General features: G+C 52.3%; 1 protein-coding gene across 6 annotated transcripts in view; it reads left to right on the forward strand.

Annotated features, from left to right (window-relative positions):
• ncor2 (nuclear receptor corepressor 2) overlaps nucleotides 1-14,998 on the forward strand; it is a 111,648-nt gene that overhangs the window by 76,667 nt on the left and 19,983 nt on the right. For 2 of the 6 annotated variants that reach the window (XM_056592390.1, XM_056592391.1), the window contains exons 18-30: nucleotides 3,094-3,236; nucleotides 3,356-3,494; nucleotides 4,549-4,996; nucleotides 6,888-7,008; nucleotides 7,886-8,231; nucleotides 9,553-9,600; nucleotides 10,138-10,290; nucleotides 10,466-10,602; nucleotides 10,732-10,831; nucleotides 11,206-11,319; nucleotides 11,536-11,639; nucleotides 13,956-14,100; nucleotides 14,755-14,898. In XM_056592390.1, the coding sequence (XP_056448365.1) occupies nucleotides 3,094-3,236; nucleotides 3,356-3,494; nucleotides 4,549-4,996; nucleotides 6,888-7,008; nucleotides 7,886-8,231; nucleotides 9,553-9,600; nucleotides 10,138-10,290; nucleotides 10,466-10,602; nucleotides 10,732-10,831; nucleotides 11,206-11,319; nucleotides 11,536-11,639; nucleotides 13,956-14,100; nucleotides 14,755-14,898 (2,142 nt within the window). The remainder of the gene's footprint in view (nucleotides 1-3,093; nucleotides 3,237-3,355; nucleotides 3,495-4,548; nucleotides 4,997-6,887; nucleotides 7,009-7,885; nucleotides 8,232-9,552; nucleotides 9,601-10,137; nucleotides 10,291-10,465; nucleotides 10,603-10,731; nucleotides 10,832-11,205; nucleotides 11,320-11,535; nucleotides 11,640-13,955; nucleotides 14,101-14,754; nucleotides 14,899-14,998) is intronic. The other 4 variants (XM_056592394.1, XM_056592396.1, XM_056592395.1 and 1 more) reach the window with 3 other exon arrangements.

The raw sequence follows: 14,998 nt of genomic DNA on the forward strand, positions 1-14,998 counted from the left end.
GGAGCGAGAGAAAGGGAGGGAAGGAGTGAGCGGGCGAGCGAGGAAGCAAGGGAAAAAAAAGACTAGAGATCAGATGAGGCGAGAGAGGGAGAGAGAGAGAGGGAGAGGGAGGCAGAGCACGTAGCACCGCCCCAGCACAGTCCCACTTTCCTGTGGAAGTCTTCACAGACAAACCGCCATTGGGGAGAGACTCTGCCGAGCACGAGCGCACCAGTGCCTTCAGGGAACTCCCGGACCACGCTGCGGACGGGACGCTCCCGTCGGGAGGAAGTAAGCGGGCTCAGAGGAGATCAGAGGCACACCAGGGGGCGGAGACTAAAGGGACTAGGAGCATGTGCCGGTCTGAGCGAGACAACCCGACACCGGCGCAGGGATCCACGGCGGCGGCAGGAAGGCGGGGGCGACCAGGCCGCACGCAGCTCTTCCCTTTTCTTCACCTCGGCCCCCGGACCCAGAGGCTCGGCCCGGAGACACTTCCTGCCGTCGCTACCCCCCTCGCCGCCCCCAGAGGATAGGGAGAGAGGGGGCGCTCCGCGGGGGAGCTGAGGCGGACATCTGCATCGACAGGCATGTAGTGCCACCGTGGAGGGGGGGGGGGGGGGGGGGTTTGGGGGGGAGATCTGATTGGCCAGCCGGTGGGAGGAGCTTAGTGGGGAAAGTGTCTTCCTATTGGGTGTTTGGGGAGGGGGGGTGGGGACACCAGCTGCACCGGGATAGCTTCAATGCTGTGATTGGAGGATTAGAGCTCAGAGGTCGGAGCTGCTTTTCTTGTTATCTGCTGCAACCTGAATGGACTGTATAGCTACAACTTGCAGGAAACAACCTTTGACCCTACATGAAACGTCTGCCTTGCTCGTTGCTTTTGAAGTTGATGCCTGCTTGCAAATGTACAGGTGTGTGTGTGTGTGTGTGTGTGTGTGTGTGTGTGTGTGTGTGTGTGTGTGTGTGTGTGTGTGTGTGTGTGTGTGTGTGTGTGTGTGTGTGTGTGTGTGTGTGTGTGTGTGTGTGTGTGTGTGTGTTGTAGCATGTGAGAGAGTATCTGCCCCTCCCCGGGAGGGAGACGGCTGTAAAAGGTTAATAGGTGTCTATCACGTGTCCCTATTCTTTTGAATGAGTCACGTCTTTTCTTCCTTTTCCTTCTTTCTCGTTTCTCTCTTACTTCTCTCTCACTGCAAGCTGTGCTGCGCCGCCTCACCTTCTGGCAGCCATGAATTTTTCAGTTGAAATATTCCATTTCCAGTTTAACACCGAGGCGGCGTTTTGACGCTAGGAATCAGACAGCTCAGTCTTCAGAAGATTACCCCCGTTTGCCCATGGCCAGCTCAGTGCTACGCTAGCTCCCCGCTCTGCTAGCTGACACTGACACCTCCTGGACATGACGGCTCGTGGAAGCTCTCCCTACATAAGCAACGAGGTCCCCCCCTACTTTCTTTTTGTTCCTGGATGGCTGTTATTGTTATGGGGGAGGCCCCCTACTCAACAGAGTTTGCCCGACCCTCCTTGGGGTGGGTGTCATGTTAAGAGGTTTAACCCCCCCCCGCCTCCAAGCCATGAACTGGACAGAATTATCATGCTAGCAATGCGCAGGGTTGAACCCTGCACCAGTCGCTTGAACGAGGAGTTTATATGCATCCCGCTGAGCCAGTCGATACGCTGAAGAAGTGCATTCAGGGTTTATGATTTATAACCGTGGAAACTGAACCATCTCAGACGGCGATAAATCTCTGAATCCCGTTCTGCACCCCCCTCCAGCGTTCTCCCCGAGAGCGCGAGCTTTCCCCCCGAGAGAGAGCGTTCGCCCCGAGAGATCGAGCGTTCGCCCCGAGAGAGCGAGCGTTCCCCCCGAGAGAGCGAGCGTTCCCCCCGAGAGAGCGAGCGTTCCCCCCGAGAGAGCGAGCGTTCTCCGAGCCGCTGGAGATAGACGACACGGCTTTCAACGCCAGTGCTTTTGTTTTTCCCCTCTGGAAAGGCAGCAGGTTGACTGGGGGCCTCCGGTCCCATGTCCCAAGGTTGGCCAAGGGGGACGCGGAGCTCTGCCTACAGATAACAGCCAGTCGCTTTCTCTCGTTCTCCCTCACTCTTACCCCGCTCTCGTTCTCCCTCACTCTTAATCTCTCTCGTTCTCCCTCACTCTTAATCTCTCTCGTTCTTCCTCACTTTTACTCTCTCTCGTTCTCCCTCATTCTTACTCTCTCGTTCTCCCTTACTCACTCTTACTCTCTCGTTGTCACTCACTCTAACTCTCTTTCGTTCTCCCTCACTCTTACCCTCTCTATCGTTCTCCCTCACTCTTGCACTCTCCATCTCGCTCACTTTCTGGGCTCTCTCTCTGGGCTCTCTGTCTCTGTAACTGGGCTCTCTGGGCTCTCTCTCTCTGTAACTGGGCTCTCTCTCTGGGCTCTCCCTCCCTCACGCTTACTCTTAAGCCCGCGGTCTGGCTTTAGCGTGCCGGTGTCGATTCGCCGTGGATCAGGCTGAACCGTCTCCCCCCCACGGTCTTGTGTAAGGAAAGGTGATCCGGTTGGCTGGCTGCAGGACCAGGCCTCCTGGAAGTGGGTCACGTCCACATCACAAAGTCGGTGACATATGTTGTCAGGCGCATTGAAGAGTCGGGGCATGAATCCGGATGACGGTTGAGTGCTCGTGTTCTTCCCTCCTTCTCCTATTCAGCCCCCCCCCCCCCCCCCCCCTTCTCCTTCTCTCTATCTCTCCATCTTGGGCTTGCTCTCTCTGAGCTCGAAAAGCACATCTTGCGCTGTGAGAATGTGACTTTGTTGGACTCGGGTGTCCTCCGTGATGTCAACAAAGCGGCCGGGCTCCCAGTTCGCTCTACAGCTGTTTCAGAGACAGATGGTGATGGTTGCTGATGTATTTAGATAGCGGTCTCCCTCTCCCTCTCCCTCCCCAGATGGCGTGTGTTTTTAGTGAATTTTTTTCCATGGCGTTGTGCAAGCTGAGCTGTCCGCTGTGTTCGTCCTTGAGCCCTTCCCCGAGCGTCTCGGCCGAAAGGGAGCGCCTCGATGGAAACTGCGTCACGCATGTCCGCGTCCGCTCGTCTTAATCCGCCCGCCTTCGCCATCTGTTTAATTCCAGGCCTCCTCCAGTATGGTAGGAATTGGTCCGCCATCGCCAAGATGGTGGGATCCAAGACAGTGTCCCAATGCAAGAACTTCTACTTCAACTACAAGAAGAGGCAGAAACTGGACGAGATTCTGCAGCAGCATAAAATGAAATCGGTAAGGTCGGCAGCCGCCGTGGATGTTTCTCAAGAAATCGAGATGTTTCTTTTTGGTTTCCGGGCGAACGTGAGTGCCGGGGTGCCGCGATGTTTTAGTGGCTGTTGGTTTTGACCCAGGAGAAGGAGCGTAAGGCCCGGCGCAAGGGCAAAGCCACGCAGAGCGAGGAGGCCAGCGCCCCCTCCACCGCCGAGGAGGAGGAGATGGAGGTCTCGGGCGCCAGCGGCAACGAGGAGGAGGCGGCCGAGGACGGAGAAGGTAGGAGTTTCAGTACGTCTGAAAACGTTTTTGTGTAGCTCTGAATGGTTCAGGGTCTGGGAGACTCATGTTCTGACACGGCCCGCACAATAGACCCATAAGAGCCCCTCGGCCCTGGGTCCTGTTGGTATAGTGTCCCAGCCGCCACAATGCAGCCCGACGCCCTCAGGTGCGCTCAAACAGCCCGCTGTATCGGGTTGGAGCTCTGACGTTATTGTCTGGTGAAACCACAGTTGGCCCTCAAAACAAGGCTCAGTCTACTCACCTCCGCCTGCCCTCCTCACAGCGCTGAGCATGAATATTCAAACGTTCACATGTTTCTTAGGTAGGTATTCAAATCTCAATTCAGGATCCAAATGCTTCGGTTTTGTTGGTGACATTTTTTATGTATTAACAAATATTAAAGAAAACATTCATATGGATATTTGTGAACTGCTGCTTGAGGGTTCGGTTCAATTTTGTCTGAATATCGGACCGTTATCCCAGGGATAAAATATGTGAGAGCAATAGGCTTTCCTATTGATAAAAATAACATGTTATTTTCTTTTATTGGGATCCATCCGCCAAAATTGCGCCTGTACAATATCATCCAAAGTTTGCCCAATGTTCAACCCACCTATTTGCTTTATGATAATTGGAAGTAGGCCTTCCCTCATACTATGGAAGCCGTGTGTCTTTGAAAACTCTTCAGTTACATTGAAATTCTGTTGTAACCGAGTCAAACTCTGACCGATGAGTGGAGTGGAAAGCCACTGGCATCAACGCATCAGTCCATGATGCTTTAGTAGGGCTTTTTGCATCATTAAAATTACACTGGTGATAATTGGGAGACGTTGCAGCAGGGGTGATTCTCTGCGGGCTCCAGATTAGGGCAGCGGAAGACTTGCAATATGAATTAACTTTTCTATTTATTGCTCAGTTTTTCCACTGACTATTTATATTTGTCAGGAAAACCATCGCTTACCGCTGCTTGAGATGATGCGTTCGGGCCGGGCCTAATGTGATCTGATCGCTACCTCTCTCCCTCCCTCCCTCCCTCCCTCCCTCCCTCCAGGGGGCGCCAACAACAGCTCGGACACGGAGAGCCTGCCGTCCCCTCGCTCCTCGGAGGACAGCAAGCCCAAGGACGGGGAGGGCGGCGCCAAGGGCTCCGCCGGCAGCAACGGGGAGAAGGATGCTGCGTCGGGCTCGGACCAGGGCTCCGTCGAGGAGAAGCCCCCCGCCCCGGGGGACCCGGACAAGGCCACCATCAAACAGGAGGTGAAGACCGAGGCCGGGGAGCCCGGCAAGGAGCAGCAGATGCAGCCGATGCAGGCGCCGGTGGCGGCAGCGAGCGACTCAACAGACACCAAGCGGGCCCTCGTTGGGGAGGAGACAAAGAGCTCAGCCAAGACCTCCAAGAGGGAGCACGGCGTGAAGCAGGGTTCCCACGGCGACAGTGACTCCAGCGCCACCTGCAGCGCCGACGAGGTGGAGGAGAGCGACAACGGCGAGAAGAACAGGTAGCGGTCGCACCCTCGGTCGTGTCCCATGATACTCTCTTGTGGTTGTTTTTTTTATTTTGGCGTGGAAACACTGGTTTGCCCTACCTGGCGTCGTCGCTGGTGTGATCAGTAGCATGGTCGGGGGTGGGCTAGCTCCCGACTCATGTTGTCCCTGCAAAGTGTGCCGTGGCCAGACTTTTACCATGTCTGTTGCTAAGCTACCGGGTAGTGTAGGGGGGGGCCTGAGGCCACCAGGCACTTGTGCATGTGTGCGCATGAGTTGCTCTCTGCCACTTTATCAGCACTCTCTGTGCGTGTGGATATTCCTGTAAGCCTGTGGAGATGCTGGAAGTGTGTGTCAGAGCACAAGGTGGGGGGGGTTGTGATTAGTCCTGTGTTTGTGCACTATTTGTTCAATTTTTTCCATGACAGCAGACTGCATGTTCTGGCAGAGCCGAAGGAAAGGTTGCTATCTGAGCCAAAGCAAACAAAGTGTGTGTGTGTGTGTGTGTGTATGTGTGTTTGTGTGTTTGTGTGTAATTCGAATCATTACTACTATGAATGGAAAGCTTTTATTTTCACAATTCACGATTCGAAGAAGCCACAGCCAAGTGCGGAGAAAAAAGAACAACATTCACAGTCAGAGTGACATGTGTGAATCACAGAGAGGAACACTTATTAAGCCTTTAAATGGGACCCTCTTCCTCTGTGTGTGTGTGTGTGTGTGTGTGTGTGTGTGTGTGTGTGTGTGTGTGTGTGTGTGTGTGTGTGTGTGTGTGTGTGTGTGTGTGTGTGTGTGTGTGTGTGTGTGTGTGTGTGTGTTTGGAAACAAAATCAGAAACCTTGGCTCTATTTGTGTTACATAATGCAGGATTCTTGCCTGGCTTAGAAGACGTCGACTAGCAGGGAGATACTATCTGAACCCATTCATTCAATAAACTATGCAAGATGCATTTTGAGGGGTCCTCAAGGATTTATTTTCAGCCAGATGCTCCGTTTCGTGTACTTTAGTCTGCTAGTGTTTGTGGTGTGTGCTTGTGTAATGTGTGCGCTGCGTGTATGCTTCCGTCGTAGGTATGAGTGATAATGGTTATGTACTGTGGCTTCTCTGATTTGCACACTGTAAGTAGTTAAGTTACAAGCCGAGCAGGTGGCCAGTCTGTTTGTTGATTGTACATCAGGATCTCTACCATCTCATGTTGTTTGCATACATTGGCTGTAAAGAGCCATGCAAATTCAAATGATATCGATCATTATTAAAAACCTACTCCTAGCTTGTTTAAAAAGGGCGAGATTCAGAAATATGCCAAATGAAAACCAACATTCTATTTTCCGGTCAGAATATGATTAATAATGTAAATGAACATTAAAAACAGCAGATAATGAAATTATATGTTCTTTGAATATTATCAGATCGCTGCGACTTTTAAGTCACGCTGGCTCTACGTTCAACCCAATTTGAATGTCACTCAGTGAATGCAAACATGGAAAGCAGCTGTGACGGAGGAAGTCAGTGGAGGGACAGGGAAAAAAATAATAATTATAGTCATGTTGGAAGAGGATTAATAATCATTTTACCTTTTTCCTGCACTGCAATTTCATTAAGAATTTACACAATGCTCTAATCCCCTTATTTGTGCTCTTGCACTCTGAAAGATTTGTGTCTTGGGAAATGTAAAGGCCACATTGAAGCTCTGTGGTAACCCAGTCTGACTCTTTTAGTTTTTAAAACATCACGTTTGTTTTACCAAATTGAATCGCTTTGGTGATGAGATGGAAAAACGCTTAGCTGGTAGAAAGAACATCAAGAGAAATGGTCCCCACTGGGGGTCGCATGCAGTGTGCGACGTCTTTTGCAGTGCTAACAAAGCCATTATTGTCCTGACATGGCCACTGTGTCTGTGTCCAGGATCACCTCTCCCCGTCCCAGTCTGCTCAACTACAGCCACGACGGTGTCACCTCCTCCCCGCTGCAGAAGCCCATGGACCTCAAGCAGCTCAAGCAGAGGGCCGCTGCCATCCCAACTATTGTAAGTCTTTCCTAGTCACAAAGTATGTGTTGGCTTGTACAAATCGGATCCTATACTGGCGATTGAAGTGTTGATTTACAATAGTTTTTTCCTGCGCCAATATTAGGGCAATTTAACAAACGTACTCTCAGAACTTACTCTTTAAACAGAGCGCAGTTAGACCCTGTCTGAATAGCACTTCCGGCGCTCTCCCACCTTCAATATGTTACTTTTTATACACGTTTCTCTGCAAAACATTGGACATTGGGATTGTTACACTTGTAACACATTGTTACAAAGTGTAACGATGAAAATGTCCGGTGTTTTGCAGACAGACGCATATTAAAAGTTAATTTTCTAAATTTTGCCTGCTTGGACGACCTGAATCATAGCAAGCTACAAACAGACTTGTGTCGTGGACAAAAGGAAAATAGAGATCCTAATGTGTTTCATGTGCGTGCAAGGCCATGTTTATTATTTCAGTGTCAATAATTTGCAAAAATCTGTTGCTGCGAGGGGTTCTCCATCTCTTTCGTTGGAAATCTTCCATAGTTACAGAGTATCTCTGCTAAGAGAAAATAGTTCATGCGGCTCGGACACACAAACACAGCCTCTCCCTCCATCCATCTCTCTCAACACTAGTCGAGCATCAAGAGAATCACTGCCGGCCCCCTGATTTATCTAATCTCGTTCCTGAGATAACAATGAGGCCGTTGAAACAGTGCAGTCCTATTTGTACGACTGAGGCATGGGGGCCAGATGGTGGGGGCGGCTGTAGATTCATTGACTTGAGGAATAAGATGGCGGGCGTCGGTGAATCAAACCATTAAGGTGAGCCATGGGACAGGTGGGCCGGTGTTCCGCTCTGTATTCACCCTGACCACCTCCTCTTCCCTAGATGGCGGAGGCTCTGGGGCAGGGGGCCAAGCGGGGGGCTCCTCTGCCGGTCCTCGGGGGCCCGGGCCTGGGAGGGGCCAAGGCCATGCTGCAGCCTAACGCCCTGGCTCTCTACAAGCAGCAGATCACCATGGCCCACGGAGAGTCCTCCCTGGAGGCCAAGCAGCAGCAGCAGCAGCAGCAGCCCCTAGTCCCGGGGCAGCAGCTCAAGCAGCAGCAGCAGCAGCAGCAGCAGCAGCAGCAGCAGCAGGCCTACTTAGGGCAGGCGGAGCGGGAGCGGGCAGAGGCCCTCCGCAGCATCAGCCCCCGCATGCGCCCTCGAAGCCCCACCTCTGGAAACAAGGACGGTAGGGCCCCGAAAAGAACAACGAACAGCAGAACAAAACATTCCCCCCGCCAGCAGAAGCAAGCCTCGCTTTTTAGGAATTGGGATGTGGGGCGAGGGAGAGAGAAGGAAGCTTTGAATCCTGAGCCCTATTCCTCACCTAGCGAGCGGAGTAGATTAGCAGTGTTCTCCAGGAGGTAGCGATTGCTCATTCTGATTCTGTCCCCCTCCTCCTCTTCCTCTCTAGCCCTCTCCCTTTGTCCCCGCTGCTCTCCGAGTCTTCACACGGTCTTGGTGCCGCCGCGCTCATTACTGGCTCTTTCCCTGCGTTATATGTGCTATAAGCACAACACATCAACCCTGGTTATTGCATATGCATATACTTTAAACATACAATGCATTAGGAGTGGACAGTGACAGACTGGTTCCTCAGTCAGAGGAGAATCCAGGTGGGATGAGGATGAGAGCCGGGACTCTGTGCTGCGGTTTCAGCAGAGGCTGATCTACTTTCACTTTGTTGTGCGTGGCCAGGCTGCCTCACCTTGAGCTGGTGTCCCTGGTGTGGAGGGGGGCTCAGTGTTTCTGGGACACTAGTGGAGCAGGGACTGATGAATGATCTGGTATTGCTATTGACCCCGGAGAGAGGCTGCAGCCCAAGTTAGATGCAACCTTTTTAGACGTAGTGTTCACCAGTTTTCCTTTTCTCTTTTTTTGCTTCTCTTTTTAATGCTTCAAACATTCCCGACGGTAGGAAAAAGTGAAATGGCTTTAAGGACAAGGATGGGACGGTGACATGTTTGAAACTTCACTGTTGAAGCTGCTAAAAGCGACAACGTTTTTTCTCCTTTTCACAAGTATCTCCCCCTAAGTGCAGACAGACACGCTTTCCCCAGCTGTCGTAGGCTTCCACAGTTTTCAAGTGTTTAAAAGATTCTTTTTTGAGCTTGGGTTTGTATGCATGTAAGCTACTGCTCATACACAGGCGTTGGTTAACTTAAAACATATGTGAAATATATTGAGTCAATTATGGATGGATTTAAGGATGGATTATGTGGACCAAATCAACAAGATTGAGAGAGAGCAGTGGAAGAACGCGTTTTGGTTTGTTTCAGCGCAGTGAGGCTGAAAACATCCACTCTTCCCGCCTTGTCTTTCTAACCTCCCCCGCTGGTGGCTGATGAACAGCGATGAACAGAAATCTAAAGCAGGACGAGTGCTAAAGCAGGAGCCCCGTTTGGCCGATCATACATGTGCAAATTCAAATGTCTAGCGTGTGGTTGAAGATGAGCCTTGGTTCTGGTGGGCGATGTGATTAGCTGCGGTGTGTCTGTGTGTCTCTGCAGAGCTGGAAGGCAACGAGAGGTGGTTACAGACTCTGCTTGATGGATTGCGTAGGTTCTCCCCCAAACCTCCCTCCTCCTCCCCCACCCCCCCCTGCTCCATACTCCACCCACATGCTTCTCCAAACCACCGCACAACAGATTCACCACACGTCCTCATCTGGAATTTGAATGACTTTTCTTTACTGTGGTTACCCTGCACTGATCGTTAGATGTTGGTTGGGGTGTGTGTGTCTGTGTGTGTGTGTGTGTGTGTGTTTGTGTTTCTGTGTGCACGTGAGAGAGAGAAACGGCCTTCTGAATATCACTGGTGACGTCACCCTTGGTTTTGTGCAGCGTGAATGCAATGCTGCTTGCTGGTGATTCTTGCTCACTGATGATGAGGAGGGTGGTGAGGAGGAGGTTGATGAGGCTGTAGCATTGAACATGAAACGGCTTCATGTGTGGCTGTCTTAACTCTGCTTCGGTTCTGACTGTGTGTTTGTGCGTGTGTTTGTATGTGTGTGTGCGGTCGGCGGGGGACGTCTGGACGCGTGTGTGTGTGTGTGGGAATGCGTTTGCGTGGGGTTTGCTCGCCGCTCTTTTCAGACAAATCCCGGTCGTACTCCCCGCACGGCGAGGCCAAGAAGCTTGAGGAGCCCAGGGCGTCCTCCATGGGCCGCCCCGTCCTCTCCACGTACCCCATGTCCCCGCGGGACATGGCCAAGATCAGCCACGACCAGCACCTGCTCCACTACAACTGTGAGTCCCCGGCGTCATCCATCTCTCCGTCCGTCCATCTTTAATTCGGGAGTAGTCGCGGCCGTGGCCGCGACGGGGAGAGAGACTGCCTCACTGTATTCAAATTAAGGTATTTAAAGTATTCAAAGACGCATGCATCCCTGACCTGTGATTGGTCCTCTCTGCTGTCGCTCAGCGTTCCAGCAGGCTGGTCACCCGGCGCCCCCGGCCCTGCAGCAGGACAGCAGTCGCCTGGCAGCCGTCCGGCCCCTCCACATGCCCGAGCCACCTCCCCTCATCTCCTCCACCAAGCCAGGGGGCTCTATCACTCAGGTACACCCCCCTATGGAGGCGGTTAGCTCTTCTGTTAGGCCTGGAGGTTGCATGATGGCCGTACACACACGCTCGCTCGCTCACTCACTCACTCACTCTCCTCCTCTGTTGCTCCTCCCTCCCTCTCAGGGCACCCCTGTCCAGATGCATAGCCCAGCTCATGGGCTGGACCACGGGAAGATGGCCCCCACTCCAATGGGTTTGCCTTGGATGGATCAGAGGAAAGTGGGTGAGTCCAAGTGTCTGGAGTGGCTGAAGCACTCCCAGCCTTGGTTTGCTGGTGAGTTGCCCTCTACTTCTAGCACTGCCTTGCACTACATGTATCGCCCGACACCCTACCAGAAACCTCCCCGCAAGAAAATGTTAGCGCCGCTGCCCCCCCGCTCTGTCGCCGTCTCGTAATGTGGGTGATATTGGGTCGTAAGCTTACCTCTTCCTCTTCTCACTCCAAGCCTCATACACGAATACCCAAACCACGCCGCCAGTTAAAACAGATAAGACATTTATTGTGCAGCTTCAGCCCCGCCCCCTCAGAGCCAATAACGTCTCTCTTGTCCTTAAACCTCTTGTGTCCCTCCCTCCTTCCGCCCCCCGCCCCACCAGCCGGACCCTACCCCGTGGTCAAGCAGGAGCAGCTGTCCCCCCACTGCTCGTCTTCCCAGGCTGAGAACCTGTCCACCCAGGGCTCTCCCCACGACGCGGCTGCGGCCGGCCACGGTGAGTCCCCGGCAGACCCACTGCATGATGCAGGTTCACATCCACATGAGCTGTCGCCTTCGCAGCCCAGTTGAGTGTGTGGCGAGCCACGCAGGGGATCAATAAGCTGCATCCCTCCCATACATTTTCTCTGTTCGTGAAAATGGAGCGAAGATTGTGTGGGATTTGCAAGGTGTATTCTTGATCTGACACCCACTCTGTTGTTGGCTGAAGCAGGCTCCATGCAGGCCGTGCAGGGTGGCAGCATCACTAAGGGCATCCCAGGGACCAGAGTGTACCAGGACTCCCCCATCTCGTACCGCGGAGGCTCCATCACCCAGGTACGACACAGACACCAATACAGCTCAGGATCACCATAACCCTGTCTCGCACGCACATGCACACACACACACACACACACACACACACACACACACACACACACACACACACACACACACACACACAGGATAACCCTAAACCTCTGACACACACACATGATAACCCTAACCTTCTGACACACACACACACACACACACACAGCATAACCCTCTGACACACACATACACACACAGGTTAACCCTAACCCTCTGACACGCACAGGATAACCTTAGCCCTCTATCAGACAGGATAACCCTTTTCCTCTGACACACACAGGATAACCCTAACCCACACGAACAAACAGGATAACCCTAACCTGCCACACACAGATAACCCTATCCTTCTGCCACGCACGCATGTAGGTACATCTATATGTTAATTAGACCCAAACCACCCACGTTCTGTCAGTGCGGATTTTGCCAATGTGCAGGAGAGATTATGAATGTCCCCATTTAAGTATATATCTGTGTGCTACTTTCGAATGCGCCGGCGTTCAGTGGAATATATTAAATTAGGTCACGGTTTCAACGTCACTGTTTCGTCCCTGTGTGGGAATCTTAGCGTTCCCTTTAAAAGTGTCACCGGCAGCCGGGTGATTTGTCTCTTCAGACGTGCCTGGTGGCCGCGGTGTTGTAGGGCTAGGGAAACAGAGGGAGGCCAGCCAAGCGCTCGGGCCTCCCCCCAATGCGGTGTGACATAACCGCTGCTCTTACATGCAGCGGTCGCCCTGGCAACAGGTACACAGTCTGTTCCCTCCTCCTCTATTTATCTGTTTACTCTGCAGACAGGCTTAGCTGGGTCACTGATACGCCCGCTTTAAGACCGTGGCCAACTGGCGTGTCGCGGTGTGTGGGGGGGGGGGGGGGGGGGGGGAGATAGAGAAGTGAGTTAAAGGTGGGAGAGGACGTATGTAATCAGAGCTGCGGGTGAGGCAGACTCCTGGAGGGATTTTATCAGCGGTCGATCAATGATAAGGTCTTGTGTTTCCTGGAGAGTAGCTAAGAACACCTGTGTCAGGGCTATAGGGAGCTCCCCTATCCTCGACCGCTTCAGAACACACAGCCATACGACCGTAACACTGGATCCAGACCCGGGGATAATCCCAACCCGGATCGATGATCGAGTGCCCAATTGCTGGAACCCTGGCTCAATGTTGAGGATGTGTTATTGGCTTCGTATTGACAGACCGCTTTTCCACCTTTGAGTCGGTTCCACGGCTTACTGATCCTTTATTTCGAAAACCAATACAGACTATTTGACCCCGGGCTTGGAACAGCATAGCCCTACTTACCGGGTCTGAATCCGACACGTCTTAAGCTCCGACACACACACACACACAAATACACACACACGCACCCCCATACACACACAGACACACACACACACACGTGCGTCACCGCCAAGCTTCTCTTTGCTTTGCCCCTGACCTTCACTCCTCTGCCTCTGAGAGAGAGCGGTGAGCAGCAGGCAGGAAATGTGATATGCATCACAGAGTGTCCCCCATACTGCCCCCCTTGCCTCCATCCTGGAGCGGGGCCTACGCCCCCTGGTGGAGCAAGTTGGCAGGCTTACGTACGCTAACTTCCAAAAGCCACGGTGCTACTCATGCAGTAGGGACTGACATGGCCAGGTGGCTACAAATGTCATCTAGCCGTGTCAGTCCCTACTGCATGACATGAGTCCAGGGGCCCTTGTTAGTTTTTAAGTGGTTAGCCTTTTCTTCCCAACGTTAAAGCCGTAAGCGGTTGGCCGCTTCTTCCCAACGTTTTAGCGGTTAGTGGTTAGCCTCTTCTTCCCAACGTTAAAGCCGTAAGCGGTTGGCCGCTTCTTCCCAACGTTTTAGCGGTTAGTGGCTAGCCTCTTCTTCCCAACGTCACCCATGTCAGTCTCTACTGCATGACATGAGTCCAGGCGTCCTTGAGCACAGAGTTTTTGAGCACAGGGTGTGACAGAAGGGGTGGGTTGACGGTAGCAGAACACCTGGGGTTCACTAGTTTGGCTAATGATGCCACATCTAGGTAGAGAGAGCGGGTGAGTTGCAACCGGAAGGTTGATAGTTCGATCCTCTTGACTCCGCCGACAGTCTGTGAATGGGTGTATGAATGGTTGGTGCTCGCTTTGGATAAAAGCATCTGCTAAAAGCCGTCAGTGTAATGTAAAAACGTATGAAAGGCCGTCGCCAGCCCCATTCATCAGATTTATTTTCAAGAGAATCCCAACAAAGACGACCTGGACGAGCGCGTGGTCGTTTCTCACCCTCCGCCTCTCCCCCACAGGGCACCCCCGCTGACGTTCTGTACAAGGGGACCATCACCCGGCTTATCACGGAGGAGGGCCCCGTCCGGGGGGAGCGCGGAGAGGGCCTCTCCAAGGGCCACGTGGTCTACGAGGGCGTCAGCGGACACATTCTCACATACGACCGTGAGTGGCCCCCGGAGGATTCACGGCTGCAGGCTTATTGGAGCGGGCTGTGCTGACTCGGGATCCGTCTTCTGGGTGTTTATTAACGTTCTGATGGCAGCGCCGGTATAACTGCCCCGCTCTGACGTAGCTCTGAGTCGGCCCTAAACTGGTTTGCGTGGATACCACCGCTGTGCACGGAGCAATGGCTCACCCTTAGTTCTGTATTCTCCACGTCAAATCTTTACTTAAATATAATGCTCTAATTCTTCTCAACATGAATTATTACCATAGCTATATATATTCCAGACCACCTCGTCATAACTTTGCAATTTTATAGTAATCTTATTTAATGTGCCAGTTTTGTCATATTTTAGTTCTTATATAGTGCATTAAATATCAATATTATTTGTACGGTTAAAAAAAAATTCAAGCAGAACAAAAGTATCACTAGTCTTCCTTATTTTATTCTTTTAACCCTTTTTTTAAAAAAAAAAAAGGGTTCCTTTACGTAAAAAAAAAAGCACTACACCCCACTATACCACCTGTCTAACCTGCCCCTGCTCATTGCTCTCCATTCATGTGTTCATTATTTTGAAAGCACACATGTATGAAAGGTGCTGTGTAAACCAAGTTATCGTCATTCTGCTCATGAGCTTTCATCTGGATCCCCAGGCTCCCAGAACCCCAAAGAAGACGGCCGTGGCCCCGGGCAGGCTGGGGACCTCCTGGCTATGAAGCGTTCCTACGACGTCATGGAAGGTGGGATATCCAGGGGCCTCCCCATGAGGGACACGCTCTCTGCCGCTAACTGTGAGGGTATGAGACAACACTGAAGCTACTAGATTCAGTGCATTTCCCTTTTGTACCCACAGTCAACTATATCTCTTCCTGGTTTTTCCCAATGCCAGTATGGCTG

The sequence above is a fragment of the Gadus chalcogrammus genome, chromosome 6, assembly GCF_026213295.1.
Source record: "Gadus chalcogrammus isolate NIFS_2021 chromosome 6, NIFS_Gcha_1.0, whole genome shotgun sequence".
NCBI lineage: Eukaryota > Metazoa > Chordata > Actinopteri > Gadiformes > Gadidae > Gadus > Gadus chalcogrammus.